Source organism: Podarcis bocagei (genome assembly GCF_964188305.1).
Source record: "Podarcis bocagei genome assembly, chromosome: 2".
Taxonomy (NCBI): Eukaryota; Metazoa; Chordata; class Lepidosauria; order Squamata; family Lacertidae; genus Podarcis; species Podarcis bocagei.
In genome coordinates this window covers 58,479,714-58,493,910 of record NC_138126.1, presented here as the reverse complement: position 1 = coordinate 58,493,910, position 14,197 = coordinate 58,479,714, and the positions used below count along the sequence as shown (strand labels likewise).

The window sequence follows — 14,197 nt, the reverse complement described above, 5'->3', positions numbered from 1 at the left end:
CTAAAAACGAGAAGGGGCCTGGCAAATTGTGATGGGGAAACTACTGCCTAGTCTTGTAGCCAATGCTAGAAGCCTGTCTCTCAAGTACCTCTCATGCCTCTCAGACTCTTGCAAAAGATGGGCAGAGTAGAGCTCCCCAGGTTGATCTTAAGCAGAGGGCAGACTCAGGCCATCTTTTCCAGCACCCTAGTTCTGCCTCTTGTTACTTCCCTGGTCTTATCTACTGATGTGCCTCTGTCGTTCACAGGATCCCAAGGGCCATCTCTGGAATCCACAAGCAACGGCCGGCATAATGCCTCCTCGCCCAAGCTTCCCAACACAGAGGAGCTCACTCGGCCGATCTCCCCCGACAGCCCCGAAATCATCAGCGAACTGCAACAGTATGCGGAGGCGGCTGCCGCCCGTGAGTCCAGACACAACTCCCCTAGCACTAACGCGGCACCCGGACACCCAGCCCGGAAAGACAACACGGCCCCGTTAGCAGCTCGTGGAACTGAGCAGCAGCGAGCAGGGACTCGTGGTACGGCTCCCTCGTCCTCTTCAGCCCTGCCGGCCACCAGCCACCACGGTGACAACCACTCCGTGCTGGACTTAAGAGGCAACAAGCGCAAGTCCACGTCGCCTTCCGGCCCGGAGGAGCAGGCCCATCGGCAGCAGAAGAAGCGGCCGCTGCCCACAGCAGTCCAGCCATATGAAAGTGGGTACCCTGTCTCTGGTGGGTTCACCATGCCCTCTGTTCCCTTAAACCACAACCTAGCCCACCCATTTCCTCCCCAAGCAGGCAACTCCTTGTACATGAGCACAGGCTCCTCCTATTACCAGCTGCCTAGCTTGCTCTCAGACCCCCACCTGGTGTTTCCTGTGACTACTGACCCTCTGCTGACAGCCGGCACTGCTAGTTCCTCTGCTGCTACCTCAGCCACCGCCAGCGTCCCCTCTTTCATGTTAAACCCCTCCATGACGGGGATGCTCTCCAACTACTCGCTGCCCTTCACGCAGTCACTCCTGCCTGAGCCCAGGATGTTTGCTCCTTTTCCATCCCCAGTCTTGCCCAGCAGCCTTCCCAGGAGCATGGCGTCTGCCTATCCTGGCTTCATGTCCCCTCATTCAGGATATCCAGCTGGGAGCCTCCTTCGGTCCCAGGTGCCTCCGTTTGACACCCACGAGGTCTCTGAGGTGGGCTGCAGCTCCAACGAGGATGAGGACAAAGATGACGATGTAATAGAGATCACGGGGAAGTAAGGGGCCTAGTCTCTTGTTAGAGCTCAACTCGGCCGGCAGGCAAAAATAAATAAACAAAAAACAAAATCCTCACTGGACCTTTCTGGGGCCAAGGGTTTCCATCCGGGACACAGCAGAGGTGGAGGAGACTGGAAAGGAAGGTGGCGTTTTTAGTTGTCCGAGATCTGCATTGTATGGGGAACTGTATTGGATGGACACCCACCCAAGAGTGGGGAAGCAAGAGAGTTGCAGGAGGGAAGTAATACTGTAAACCATAGGAGTGCCTCCTTGACTTTCCCTCCTGCGCTCTGAGTTGTCCAAAAGGGAGACCTGCCATTACGTTTCAGTGCCCTTTGTTAGGCTGGAGACACTGGTTTGTTGTTTTCTCTCTCTCTCTCTCTGTCTGTGGAATAACTCTCAAACACGAACTGCCTTATCTGTGAAAGTTCAGTACCCCATAGTAAATAGGGGGTGAGTTTGTACCCTAGGAGACATGATGATGAATAGCATTGTTAATGGAGGGAGGGAGGCGGGTTTGGAAGGAGCAGGCAATATGTAATGTGTAGGTGGGAGGGTGTGGGTGGGGCAGGGTCTATGTGAAAACCAGTTTTGTCTGTCATCCATCTGAAAGCTGAAGACAGGTGAGTCTGGTGGTCTTCACCAGGCCCTCATCAGGTGGTATCGGGAGTAAGGGAGAAGCGGTGATGGGGTGCCGCTCTCCTGCTGCCTTCCCCAGGAGATCCATTTGAAGGCAGGGACCTTTGTCGGCTCAGCTTCACACTGGCTTCTTCAGCAGGGTTGGGTTAGGACTAGTACCAGTCTTTTAGTGAGGTAGTGCTCAGTGGAGGAATGGCGAGGATTTCCCTACGTCCCTCTCTAGCTTTTTGTAGTGGTTACTCTCCCTCTGCCACCCCACCCACTACCGAGGAGCGAGTAGAAGAAAGCTTAGCAGTCAGGCTCCTGTTGACCACAGTAAGTCGAACGTCTTACAAAAGGGATGCGCTCGAGAGCCTTGCTGCTGTCTGTGTTAATTGTTGACACTGATCCGACTGAACTTCTCCTTCTGCAGAACAGATTTGTTAATTTATTTAACGAAAACAAACTATTTATTTTGGGATTCTCTTTCCTTTTCTGCTTTTTCCTTGCTGTAAACAATGGCCTCTACTGAAATCAGGATGGTCTGCATGGGGAAGAATTGGGGATGGTGAATAGGCTGCTTGACCAAAGCAGAGACAGTGTGCAGGACCAAGAGACAGCACCCTCCCCGTCAGCTTTCCACACTTGTTCAGCTGATAAAACATCTAACAGCCCCTTGTATTCCTTGTCCCTCTTCAGCTGAACATGCAGCAACACTGCAGGTGGTTACTTCAGTGTCAGCTGGAACCCTGCTTGGTGTCTAGCGTTCTCCCTTGTACTAAGTAACAGTTAAACTTGCCCTCCACGTTTGTTGGAGAGGTTGGTTACGCAAGCAGGATCCCACCACTTGAGTGGATCATGAGTAAGAAAGTAGTCAAGCCATTGGAGAGGCATGTCCTCTACACTGTGACTAGGCTCTGGTCCCTGCTTGCTCTGTTTATATGTTGTCACAAGGGTGTACAAGGAGAAGCTGTGAGCTCTCATAGCAGGCTTAATGAAGGGAGTGAGTTCCATGGTTTAGGCATAAAGACCAGTGTCTGTCTTTCTGCTGGGGGATGGGATACATATAACAGAGACAGTGGAATGGTACCCAGAGTCTCTCTTATAAAGTGGAACCAGGTACTCTTCAGGCTTTTAAAGAATTGCCATTCCAGGGGAAAGAGGGCAAGCATGTCCATGGCAGGGAACGAGTGAGAGGGTTGCCAGCCCCCTGTGCTAAGGAAGCCTTTTCAGGATAGTGGTGAATGAAACCCCATTCTCACCTTACCTTTGTTAGGTGGTTAAAACTGCCCCCTCCTCATGTGGAAACCTCTCCATCCTCAAACAGTGTCTGTTTGAGGTCTACCAAGACCCACAGTTCAAGAGGTAGTGGCTAGGTGATCCACATATTGGTTCTGAAAGCTCTCTCTGTGTATGTGTGTGTGTGTGCGCGCTTGTATGAACCGTAAAAAGCATGAAATGATGGGCTTCCTGTCTTTTCTCTGTTTATGGGACACTGTCTGTCAGACCTGACTTCACCATTCGTAGAAGCCTTAGATTTACAGTTAGCTATGCAAATTACTTTTAATTATTTTAAAATAAAAACATTAAAATAGTGCTTTCTTCTTTAACATATCCTAGGAGTTGAAAACCGAGGGGTTCTGAGCAAACTTCTGGACAACTTGTCTTTGGATGCACCATGGGAATAAAAAACAAACAAACACAACCCCCCCACAAAAATAACAAAGCAAATTAACTGATGGTGTCCATTCGCGTTTCTCCAAAGACTTGGCCATGGTACGTCTGTGAGTCATGCCCTTTTGTGATTTGTATGTGTCCACCTCATACAAAATATGATGACACTGATTGTACTGTAAACTCACTCAGCTGTCTTTTGCAACCCTCGATAAGTGGACTTGGGGACCGGATGGTAGGCAAGGTGGGTTCTTGCTTGAGCAGCAAGGTTTTAGAGCTGCTGAAGCCTAAGCCATTTTTGGAGAAGGATGTCATTACTTTAGGCTTCAGGCAGGCTCAGTCTTCAGTGTGTTGGTTTGGGGCAGCATAGCTAATGATAACCTGAGATATCTTGCCAGCTCCTGTCCTCATTTCAACTGAGTAACAAATTTTGACAGGACAGGCTGATACGCTCTGTCCATTACTTCAAACAGTGCTTCCTTCTGATTCTCTTGTTCCTTTTGAAGAATGTACAAAGGGCTCAGGAGGGGTCACTGGACTAGGCAGGTTTTTAGCTCATCCTCACTGTAATAGAGGGAATAGATACATCTGGGATTAAGTAAACTAGGCCTTGTAACCACCTTTTAAATAGGAATGGGAGGTAGCTATTAGCTGTAGAAAATGGTGTGTACACTTGTAATTTACTACTCTGGCCACTGGATGGCAGTGTTGCATCACACGGATTATTTAGGTTTTAAAATACCTTATTTTGAAAAACTGGCTTTTGTACTTGGTTAAGAAAGCTATAAAATGTTACGTCTGTCTGTCTATGCACATCTCTCTCTCTCTCTCTCTCTCTCTCTCTCTCTCTCTTAACTAATCTTCTAATGTTAGCGGAATGCTTGAGAACGTATTTGCACGACTGACAAACTCCACTTCACCTCCCTGTCTCCCCTAATACCTTCTGTTAGACCAACCACTTTCTGTAACCTTTGGAGAGAAGTACTTTGTTGGGACAGATGCCTCTACTTCAGCAAGTGCCTGAGCTGGGTCTCTTTCCCACCTATAGGGCGTTAAACTGGTTTTGTCTCCAAGTGATTGAAACTTTCATTCCCCAGCGCTTGCCGAGAGAGAATTCCCTTGCCAACGGGAATGAAGAGAACACTCTTCCACTCGGCGTCCTTGTTGCTCCTAGAGGGCGCAGTGCAGCCTCCTTCTCAAAATACTTCACACCTCCCAGGTGTTCAGCATCCCCTATGAAGCTGTGGCTTCCGACAACAGAGGGAAAGCTGCTGTGCCTTGTCTGTGAAGGGCAGAGAATGCTTGAGACAAGAGCTGGGTCAGAATGGCTTAGTGACTTAACCTAGCAGAATATCAGAAAGGTCCCTTCCTTGATGCAGCTGTAACCCCCAGGAATGTAGTGTCCACTCAAAAGCATCTCTAGTTTTGTGCTGTAGAGAGATCTCTGAATCCACCCACAGGACCTGGGCAGTCCCTGACTCCCATATCTCCAATAACATTTCTTTTTCTTGCTGGTTCTTGGTTGTGTTCCTGAGGCTAACCCTGGTTGACTCTGCTTGGCCCTGTGTGACTTGCACTGCAAAATTTCAGGCAACAAAAGAATTGAGGAAGGAAACTTGGGGTGTTCAGCTTTTTACAGATGATAACACAGACCTTGGGTGCATATCCCAGGAGCCTCTAGACTGTCCTTTTTAGGCCATTGGAAGGTGATTTACATATACTGTAGCATTTCTTCAACAGCTTTAGAGCAACACTATTAAGTCTTGAGTGATACAGAATGGAACTTGACCCCTTTAATAAATGCATAGGGGAAAGAGGTGACCTTAAACTGTGATGTTTCCTGGACCTTGATGGTACACTCTCCGTTTTGCTCCAGCTTCGGGCAGCCCACAATTTTAAACTGATCACGATTTTGTTTGGACACATACTGCCAGTGATGGATGGCTTTAAATTGTTGTGGGCATAGAACTGAGGGACTTAAACCACAACCATGGTAAGGGTTATATGTGTGTGTATATGCATGTATACTAATTTCTGGGTGCTGTCTCTTTGTCACACTTTCATACGACCAAGAGATGGAACTTGAATGGGATTTGTCAGGTGAGAGCAGACTTGATGTTCAATCACTGTTTGCAATAACACTAACCCATAGTTAAGAGGGATGAGGACAAAACACATCAGGCCTTGGGTTCGTGCACTTCCCTCTACTTTGGCACAGCCATAAGGACATTGGAAACTTCTGCTCCTGTATTAGATTAAACCACAGTTTTGGCATTATAAGTGAAAGCTAAACTACTTTATCTTAATTATGTTAAGAAAAGGCAACTTCTTAAACTGTGGTTTGAAGTTGACTTGTCTCAACAACTCTGGTTTATTTGTCTTGAGTTTGATCTACAGGGAAAGCTGTAGTTAATTTAAAATGGAAGTGAAAGCAGGCATGCCAGGGGAATAACGTGAGCCCAAGGATCACCCAGTTGCACTGTCATTGCCCTGAAGCAGGGGTGGGGAACCCCTTTTTGTCTGCTGAGGGCCACATTCCGTGAGGAGTAATTTGTTGGGGGTCATATGCCAAACTTGGGTAGGCCAGAGTGAAATGGGGGGTGAGGCCAGGGGAGCAACCAACTGCTCTTGCTAGAGGTATAAAGCAATAGCTGGCAGATGGCTCCTTTCATTCCATCTGTTTTGACTCCCCTGCCCCCCACCATCCCTTTCCTTCCTTCAGCCCACCAGAAATTAGGCTGAGGGCCCCAGGTTCCCAACCCATACAATGAAATGTGGGTTAGTGTTGTGTTCAGAATAGCCCATTGGCTCCTATAGGACAAAGTTAAATGGGCTGCAATTTCAGGCAGAGTTTTGAGGAGACAAAATCTGACTGCAGCCGCCAGGAGTCCCTGCAAATATATGGGCATCCTCTCTGCCTCTCTCACCATGGCGGACATATTGCTAGTTGTAAAGAAAGCTGGCTCATATTTTTTATCAGAATTAGGGGATCAAATGACAGCAGTGCAAATGGTCATGGGAAGATATGGCAAGTCAATAAAATACATGTATTTGTGCTGAAAACTTGTTTTAGCTACCATAGATGTACAGTTACTAAACTGGGGGGGGGGGATTGTCTGTGGACCCACTAAACAGAGAAATTAAACATTGATTGATTAAAAATAATAACAAAACCTCTTTCACCCCCCCCCTTTAACGTCAAAACCATATTAAATCAAGCCTGTTGATTTACAAGAGATAGGCCGTTTAGTCTTTGTGGGAATGTCTGCTCCTGGTAACTCAAAACAAGAAAGCAGATTTTCAGGAGAGGTGGGAGGGTGCTACCAATTCAGGGAGGATCAGCAAAGAATGGGAGAAGCTAGCAGAGGAGGAGGGATCTTTTTTCTTCTTATTTTGCTCTGTATTGAAACAAGACCACTAACAGCTGCCCACAGCTGCATTGCTTCTTGGGGTTCCTATATTATTAGTTTCCCAGCTTGCGTTCTCTGTCCCTCCATTGAATCCATTTGTACAGGGGAGCTGAGTGAATCCAATGGTTTTCTTGGTTTGTTTCTGTTCCGCCTTTAGTTTGTGGCCTGTCTTTTGTGATTGGGGGGGGGGGGATGGCATTTCTGTAGCAGCGTCAGTTGGTCGGCTGGTTGCACGCATGGGTCATGTGCTTCCCTCATCTCTCTGTCCAATGGGATGCGCTTACCCGAGAACAGAGACATTGAACAATTTTGTTGTTTATATGATGTATTTATTTTTACTTGTGTTTCATGTCATTTTTTTAAAAAAAATAATAAATTGTAAGTTGGTATAATGCCTATCAATTCTCTCTCTTTTTTAAAAAATAAACTTCAAACATTACAACAGTCCAATGATTTTGGTCTGGAATGAATTTGGTGTTTGTTTTCAAGCATAAATATACTCTGGCTGCCATATGGCTAAAATCAGTTGCTACCATGTTGTCCCTTGAAAGCAGTGCGACTTGCTACATGCAACTAACTTGCTTCGTTGATTTCCAAGGTATGTAAATCATAACAACTGGGTTTAGCTGTACCAGGGCAGCTGTCTTAGCAGGTAGGTGATGGTTATTTGGTATCTGAAGGGGCAAAAGTTCATTTCAGTGATAAACAACACTTGGATCAGCCAACCACTTTTCGACAGAAGTCTGAATGATGGGACAGCCTGCCTATCAAGAAGGTGGATATTTGCTTTTACCCAGTTTCAACCCAGTTTTTCTACTAAGGGGACTATCAGATTTTTCCACAGGGTGCCCCTTAAGTATTTGTTGAAATATGCTTTCATGCAAAAAAAGCCTTGAGGCACAGTTGATATTTGTGATAGGCCTAAACCCCATAAGAATATCCAAACCACAAACTGTATTTGCTATAAGCTACAAATGCTGTTTTGTAGTGGGTTCTGGTGAGAATACACTTTACTATTACAAGGACCAGAAAGTTCAGGCCCCTCAGCCACTTCTTACATAAGGGATCTTCAGATAGTTGTTTCTACTCTGCGTGTTTTCTTTAGCACAAAAGCTTCAGCTGCTAAATAATTTACTATATGGGAGGGAAATGATGGTTTTTAAGACTTGCCTTCCCTGACACTCAGGAAGTCAAAGTGCTGTATCTCTGCAGTTGTGGTGATGTAGCTGCCCACCTGGCAGATTTGGCCTACCTGGGGGTGGGAAGGTTAAGATCTAGCCAGCCCAGAAGTTCTCCACCCATCTTATACAATGGAGAGACCTGAACTGTGAATTCTCCTATTTACTGCTAGGATGGTCTGTTGTTAAATGCTCTGACAACCTAACATCCGTATTTCGCATGTCACTATGTCAGATACTAACTTGAGATTCCATATCACAACTTTCTCTTTCTGCCTCCCTCTTGATGGTTTCCAAGGATGATATCCAACTAAGTCATACTCAGAGTAGGCTCGTTGCAATCCATGGGCTAAAGTAACTTAACTCCATAGATTTCAATGGGTCTATTCTGAGTTTAGCAAACATGCACAGTTGTGCCTCCCCCACCCTACATGGCACAGAGGGAGGCAGCTAAAGAGAATTTTTTAGGGAAGCACTGGAATGGAGTTTGAAACCCAGTTCCAGGTCAATGGAAGCCAATTTTCACAAGTGCTTCAAGTGGCTCCATTTCTGGTTAGAAACTATCTGAAGCAGAACGTATAACAATTCTTCTGTGTTTTTCTGTTGTTCTGGATGGGAGTTGTTACTTAGTGCCAACCTGGGCACTTGATCCTTACTCATGAGGTGATACAGTTTTAGCCTAAGGTAAGGATAAGGCAGCTTGCGCCCTGTCGGGAGACCCACACTGAGGCTGTACACTCACATCCCTATATGTGTGCCTGCCCAGTGAACCCTTTTTGCAGAACAGTTGACGGTAATCAATCCTGTTTCCCACTACTGATGTAGGCACTGGTAGGTACTGCTAACTGGTTCCTGTTCTGCTATGTAAACTCAAAATGTGATAGGCTGAGGTGAATTTGAATATTTGGGAAGTTGTGACATTCGGTGTGATGGTCCTCTACAAAATGCTGTCCATTTATTATATCTGTACATCCAATTACCCAGTGATTCCGTAGTTTCTTAACATCAACAGTTCAATCAAAAGCTCAATTTTGATGTCGCCGCCGCATTATTTTACATTTTGGTTCAGTTTTTTTCTGGCAGACACTGTGAAAAGGGTTTTCGGCCGACAGATCAAAAGGAGAGGTGAGTACAAGAGTGCCAAACACTGAGCACGGCAGTGATGTCCCAACAAAACCTGCCGTTAAATATCTAGTCATAATTGAGTCTGGTCTAATATGAAATGAAACTCCCACTTGAGCACTGTCTGTAACATTAATTATGTTTAATATAAACTGCTTGGTAATTACCTGAAAATGGAAAATTGGTGTCTCTTTATTTAAAATGTTCCAGTAAGGGGCAATAGCTCAGTGGCTACATCTCATGCTTTGCATGCAGAAGGTCCCAGGTTCAGTCTCAGGCTTCTCTGGGAAGGTTTGAGAAAGACCCGCACCTGAAACCCTGGGGAGCGACTGTCAGTCATTGCAGATAATACTGAGCTAAATGGACTAATTTTTTTACTCTGTAAGGTGGCTTTGTGTGTTGCTAAAGCAGATAAGGAGCTGGCACATAACCTGTCACCATTGTAGAAATGCCAAAAATGGAGGGGGTCACCACCTCCACCCTCCCACTCACATCATCTGCCCTTATCACAACCTGCAGTCTGGTGACCATGTTAATGCCAACATTTTTAATTTCAGTTAAATAGTCCTCTTTAGCTGTGTATTATCCATTCTTAAATGGGCAATGGAGGCCAAGTTCTTTTGTGTGCAAAGCATTTTCTGTTCATGAGCTATAAAGCTCCCACAAAAACCAGTTTAGAAAAAGGCCAGCAAGGACAGTGGCTGGATGTTAAAACAAGACATAGAAATGAGGCAGATCACTGCTAAATGGTTCTTGGCTAGAGCAGACCTCTGCCCACTGTCAGAAACAGAAGGCTGCATCACCTACATTTGCACATGTGTTTTAAGGCCTTAACGGTTACATGAGACAATTGCACACTTGCAGCTGGGTAGAGATACAGACAGCAGTGAATGAGGTTGGGCTGCCTTTTCTTGTCATGAATACCCATTTGTCACTGCATGAAGGGTGAAGTGACCCCAAGTCTTCGGGAAACACAAGTCACCCTAATGCTGGCCAGGCATGGAAGGGCCCTGATTCTCACACTTTTGTATTTGATCATAACACAGCTCCCACCCCACCCAATTCCTAATTTTACCCCTGGGGTGTATATCACTTATCATAAATGGAGTTGCAAATGCTCATCATGCAATTGGCAGCTGCATAAAAGGTCTCTCAGAAACTGGTACCCCGGTATCTTTAATGGACACCATTTATTAGGAAAACAAAGTGAAGACAACTACAAAATATGTGTTATATGATATGTCAAGAGCGTAAAGCTCTCTTGTCCAAGCTTTACAGAGGAGTCGTGGTATCACAAGGCAAACCAGGCTGGTCAGTCCATCCCACATGACATAGGCTGGGAAAGGTGATCCCACTGCACTCCTCAGGTTGCCTTGTCTACTTTGCACACTTTGCAAATATATTCCTTCCTCTGGTACCCAAGGGGAGGAAGAAGGCAAAAACCCAGAGCTTCAGCTTGAGAAAGGACTCACTGGCCTTTCTGTAGTGGGCAGGCTCTGGAGGTCATAAATGCAGCAGATGTGTCTGCGAAGGGCTCTTGGCTGCGAAAGGTCTCCAGAGAGTGCCTGCTGAGTCCGTTTGGGTTCCTTGCATAACATTACGGGGGCCCAGGCTGCCGACGGACTCTGCCTCTCTTGCTTTCTAAAGGATGCTGCTGCCACTTTGGGCTCCATCCTTTCTGTCTCCGCCTTTTCCTCCGCTGGAGAGCATCACAAAGCTCACCCAAATTAGTGCCAGGGGCGCCCATGGCCCATGAGTACCCTTTGTAATGCAGCTGCAGCTCTGGCGCTGATGCAGGGATGGTGCCGTACGGGCCTCCTGCTTCTTCTGGGCTCTTGCTCCGCCTGGTGGTGAAAGCCTCCATGGCCTGGTGCCCGATGATGCGCAGGCTGTAGGAGGTGAGGGTTTGGGAGAAGGAGTGCTCCATCCCTTGGCACTGGTAGAGCCCAGCATCCTCCTGGGTCAGCTGATTAATCAACAGCCCTTGCTCTAGGATGGAAAAGCGGCCCATGCTCCCAATCTGCAAGGAACGCAGACAATATCTGCTTGTTTAGCAGTCTGGCCAGAAGAAAGGCAGCTCTTAGCAATGCCGATGATTAATAAATGTCTAAAATAAATGATTTAAACACATTATTTCTCCTTCCCCTGCACAGTAATGAAACCCTTTGTTCCCATGGCTCCCCAGGGCCCAAAGAAACGACCCCACTATCCCATCACTCTCCCCACTGCTATACCTCCTCTAGGACTGGTGCATTGCTGCGCTGCACAAGCCAACGGATAGCCGTCTGTGGGGAATGTGGAAGGCACTCAAGAAAAGTTGAGTTGTTCTGTACACCAAACACCACCTTTTCTTCAGCCATAGATATTCCTGTGTGAAAAGGACAGAGATGGGGTTGTGTGACTAGAAGGAGGGGGAACTGTCTTACCCTCTACACAAGCTTTTTGTGGAACACGCTCTCAAATGAAAAGCCTGTAGCAAAAAGGCAAGCAGTTCTCTCTACGCCTCCAAACCTTAACATGTCAGCCCTAGCATACCTACCCCCTCCAGTTCTGTGGTCATTACTCTTAGAAATGAGTCTTTGGAAGAGCCATGCAGGTTCTCTAGAATGCAGTCCCCCACCCTCCGCCCCATTTCTGTAGCTTTCCTGAGAGAAAGTGCTGTAGCTCGGTGAGCCAAGCAGATGATTTGCACATGCAGAACCCCATGTTCAGTCCCTGGCATCTCATGGTAGGGAAAGGCCCTGGCCCTGAAACCAGCAGAGGCACTGCCAACCACTATAAATCATGCAGAGTTAGACCAACAAATTGACTGTATAGTGCCGCTTCCTAGATTTTATATATTGTACTAGTTAGTGCCATTATGCCTCTGTTAGGGAAAGCTATACCTGATTTACTTTCTGCTAGTGTACAGTCGTACCTTGGAAGTCAAACAGCCTAGTTCTTGAATGTTTTGGCTCCTGACTGTTCCAGTTTTCAAACATTATTTTGGAAGCTAAATGTCCGACGGGGCTTTCGCGGCTTCTGATTGGCTGCAGCAGCTTCCTGCAGTCAATCAGAAGTTGTGCTTTGGTTTTCAAATGTTTTGGAAGTCAAAACGGACTCAGCAGAAAGGGTTACTTCCGGGTTTTGCCGCATGTGCAGATGCGCAAAATGACGTCACACACATGCGCAGAAGCGGCGGCCTGTGCACAAGCAGACGCAGGTTACGTTCTGCTCATGTTGCGAACGGGCCTCCGGAACGGATCCCATTCTCAACTTCCAAGGTATGACTGTAAATACAAATAGAGGACTCAAAATGGCTACAGTCAGACAGCACAAGAACCCCTTTCCCCTTCATGTAGCAGTTAGTTTTATTCAAATGATTATTTAATTTTCTCAAGCGCAGAGATAGACAAATACTTTTTAAAAAATTCAAAATAAAAGTGGAAACTCAAGACTATTTCAAATATTAAATAACACATGGGTGTTTTAAATACATGCCAGATACACACACACATACACACACACGTCTTATGTATTCCCAAAGTTACATACTAAAACTGTCATTTTGATGACAGTTTACAGTGACTTAAAAGTAGGTTTTCAAAGAGCACTTCCAGGGCATTTATAAGTTATATAACACTATATTGTACCCACCTGGATAAACCAAAGTCTCTGTGAGCTCTGTACTTGAATTAGCCCTCATTATAATGACTTGCTCAGAAACTCAACAAATATCTCGCTTCTTCCATTAGTGAGTTATGGTATAATGAAAAGAGCCTTCCCACATGTATAGAGGATTAGATATTTGCAGTATCAACAACTTCTTGACTGCTGGTATTCAGCATTCCTGGGATCTTGTAAGTTATGTAGTATTCATGACTGGCGAATGCTTCCAGACTCAGAATTCTAAATACTGGTGAAGGCCATTTGCAAAACCTCATGAGACTTCTTGTTCTTTCCCTGAGCTGTGTGTGCAGTAGCATTCAACACCGGCTCTTTGGTATTGTGGGAAGTGATAAACAGGGTCATTGCCCCTTGTGTTGTGCAAAATACTATCTTTTCAGCTATGCAGACTGAGCACTAATTAGTTGCTCCCTGAACCCTGTGGGACTGTCTTAATTTTTTTTTTGAGGCAACAATGTGATCTTTTATTATTATTATTATTATTATTATTATTATTATTATTATTATTATTAAGGATTTTCTTGTTTTACAGAAGTGTAATGCCTCGTGAATTTTTTTCCATGTAACATTTTTACAAATCCATTTCATTTGTTGAGGCATTAGGGGGAGAAGAAAAAAAAAGGAAAGAAAGAAAGGAAAAAGAAAGGGGGAGCGGGGGGAGGGAAGATGGGTGGGGTGGGGTCGGGTGGCGATGTTTCTATTATGCTTAATGTATGTAGAGTTTGGTGTCAGCGTTACTTGTGTTCCTTTGGTGGTGAGAAAGGTTGGGATTGGGACTGTCTTAATTTATTCAGCAGTTATTTGCATTCATTCCCCCTGCCCCCAGCAACAATCTGTGTTGGCTATAGTACACAATACTGTGCACATCTTGTACATGCAGACCTCGTGGCTACAATATCCAACCTCATGTTTCTACCTTCTCAACCCCCTGCTTTGTGCAACATATTGTCTGATGAAGAGTTCCAGAGAACCGGACAGCTTTCCACATTTTGGAGGCGTTTTGACTGGTCCTTGCAAAGGAATTGCCTGAATGTGGATTTCCAAGTTTTATCTTGTGGACAAGCACAGCTACCTTGTGCTTTGTAAAGAAAGCCCCAGTCCCCCTACCCACTATTTGTGCTGGGGACTTGAACTTAACATTTAATGTTTAAGCTCTGGTAATCATTAAATGCTTTCCTGCAAGGAAGTTGAAGACGTTTATTACCATCTCAAAAGAGTTGACTAATTGTTCACTGGCCTCTTCTCCCTCAGAAGTTAAGAGAAGGAGGTGGTGAAGTGCCTTCCTGCAGT

At 45.8% G+C, this 14,197-nt stretch overlaps 2 protein-coding genes across 16 annotated transcripts in view; one reads left to right on the top strand and one right to left on the bottom strand.

Moving 5' to 3' along the window:
- RAD54L2 (RAD54 like 2) overlaps positions 1-7,333 on the top strand; it is a 76,789-nt gene extending 69,456 nt beyond the window's left edge. For 5 of the 7 annotated variants that reach the window (XM_081177584.1, XM_081177583.1, XM_081177582.1 and 2 more), the window contains one exon: positions 248-1,308. In XM_081177584.1, the coding sequence (XP_081033710.1) occupies positions 248-1,242 (995 nt within the window). In that variant the 3' untranslated portion in view covers positions 1,243-1,308. Of the gene's footprint in view, positions 1-247; positions 1,309-3,477 lie in introns of those variants that run through there. The other 2 variants (XM_081177588.1, XM_081177587.1) reach the window with 2 other exon arrangements.
- Positions 7,334-10,412: 3,079 nt separating this feature from the next.
- Positions 10,413-14,197, bottom strand: part of LOC308577489 (semaphorin-3D-like) — a 60,920-nt gene continuing 57,135 nt past the window's right edge. For 8 of the 9 annotated variants that reach the window (XM_081177707.1, XM_081177705.1, XM_081177710.1 and 5 more), the window contains 2 exons: positions 11,476-11,609; positions 10,413-11,261 (listed from right to left, as the gene is read on the bottom strand). In XM_081177707.1, coding sequence (XP_081033833.1) covers positions 10,839-11,261; positions 11,476-11,609 — 557 coding nt within the window. In that variant the 3' untranslated portion in view covers positions 10,413-10,838. Of the gene's footprint in view, positions 11,349-11,475; positions 11,610-14,197 lie in introns of all 9 variants that reach the window. The other variant, XM_081177713.1, reaches the window with a different exon arrangement.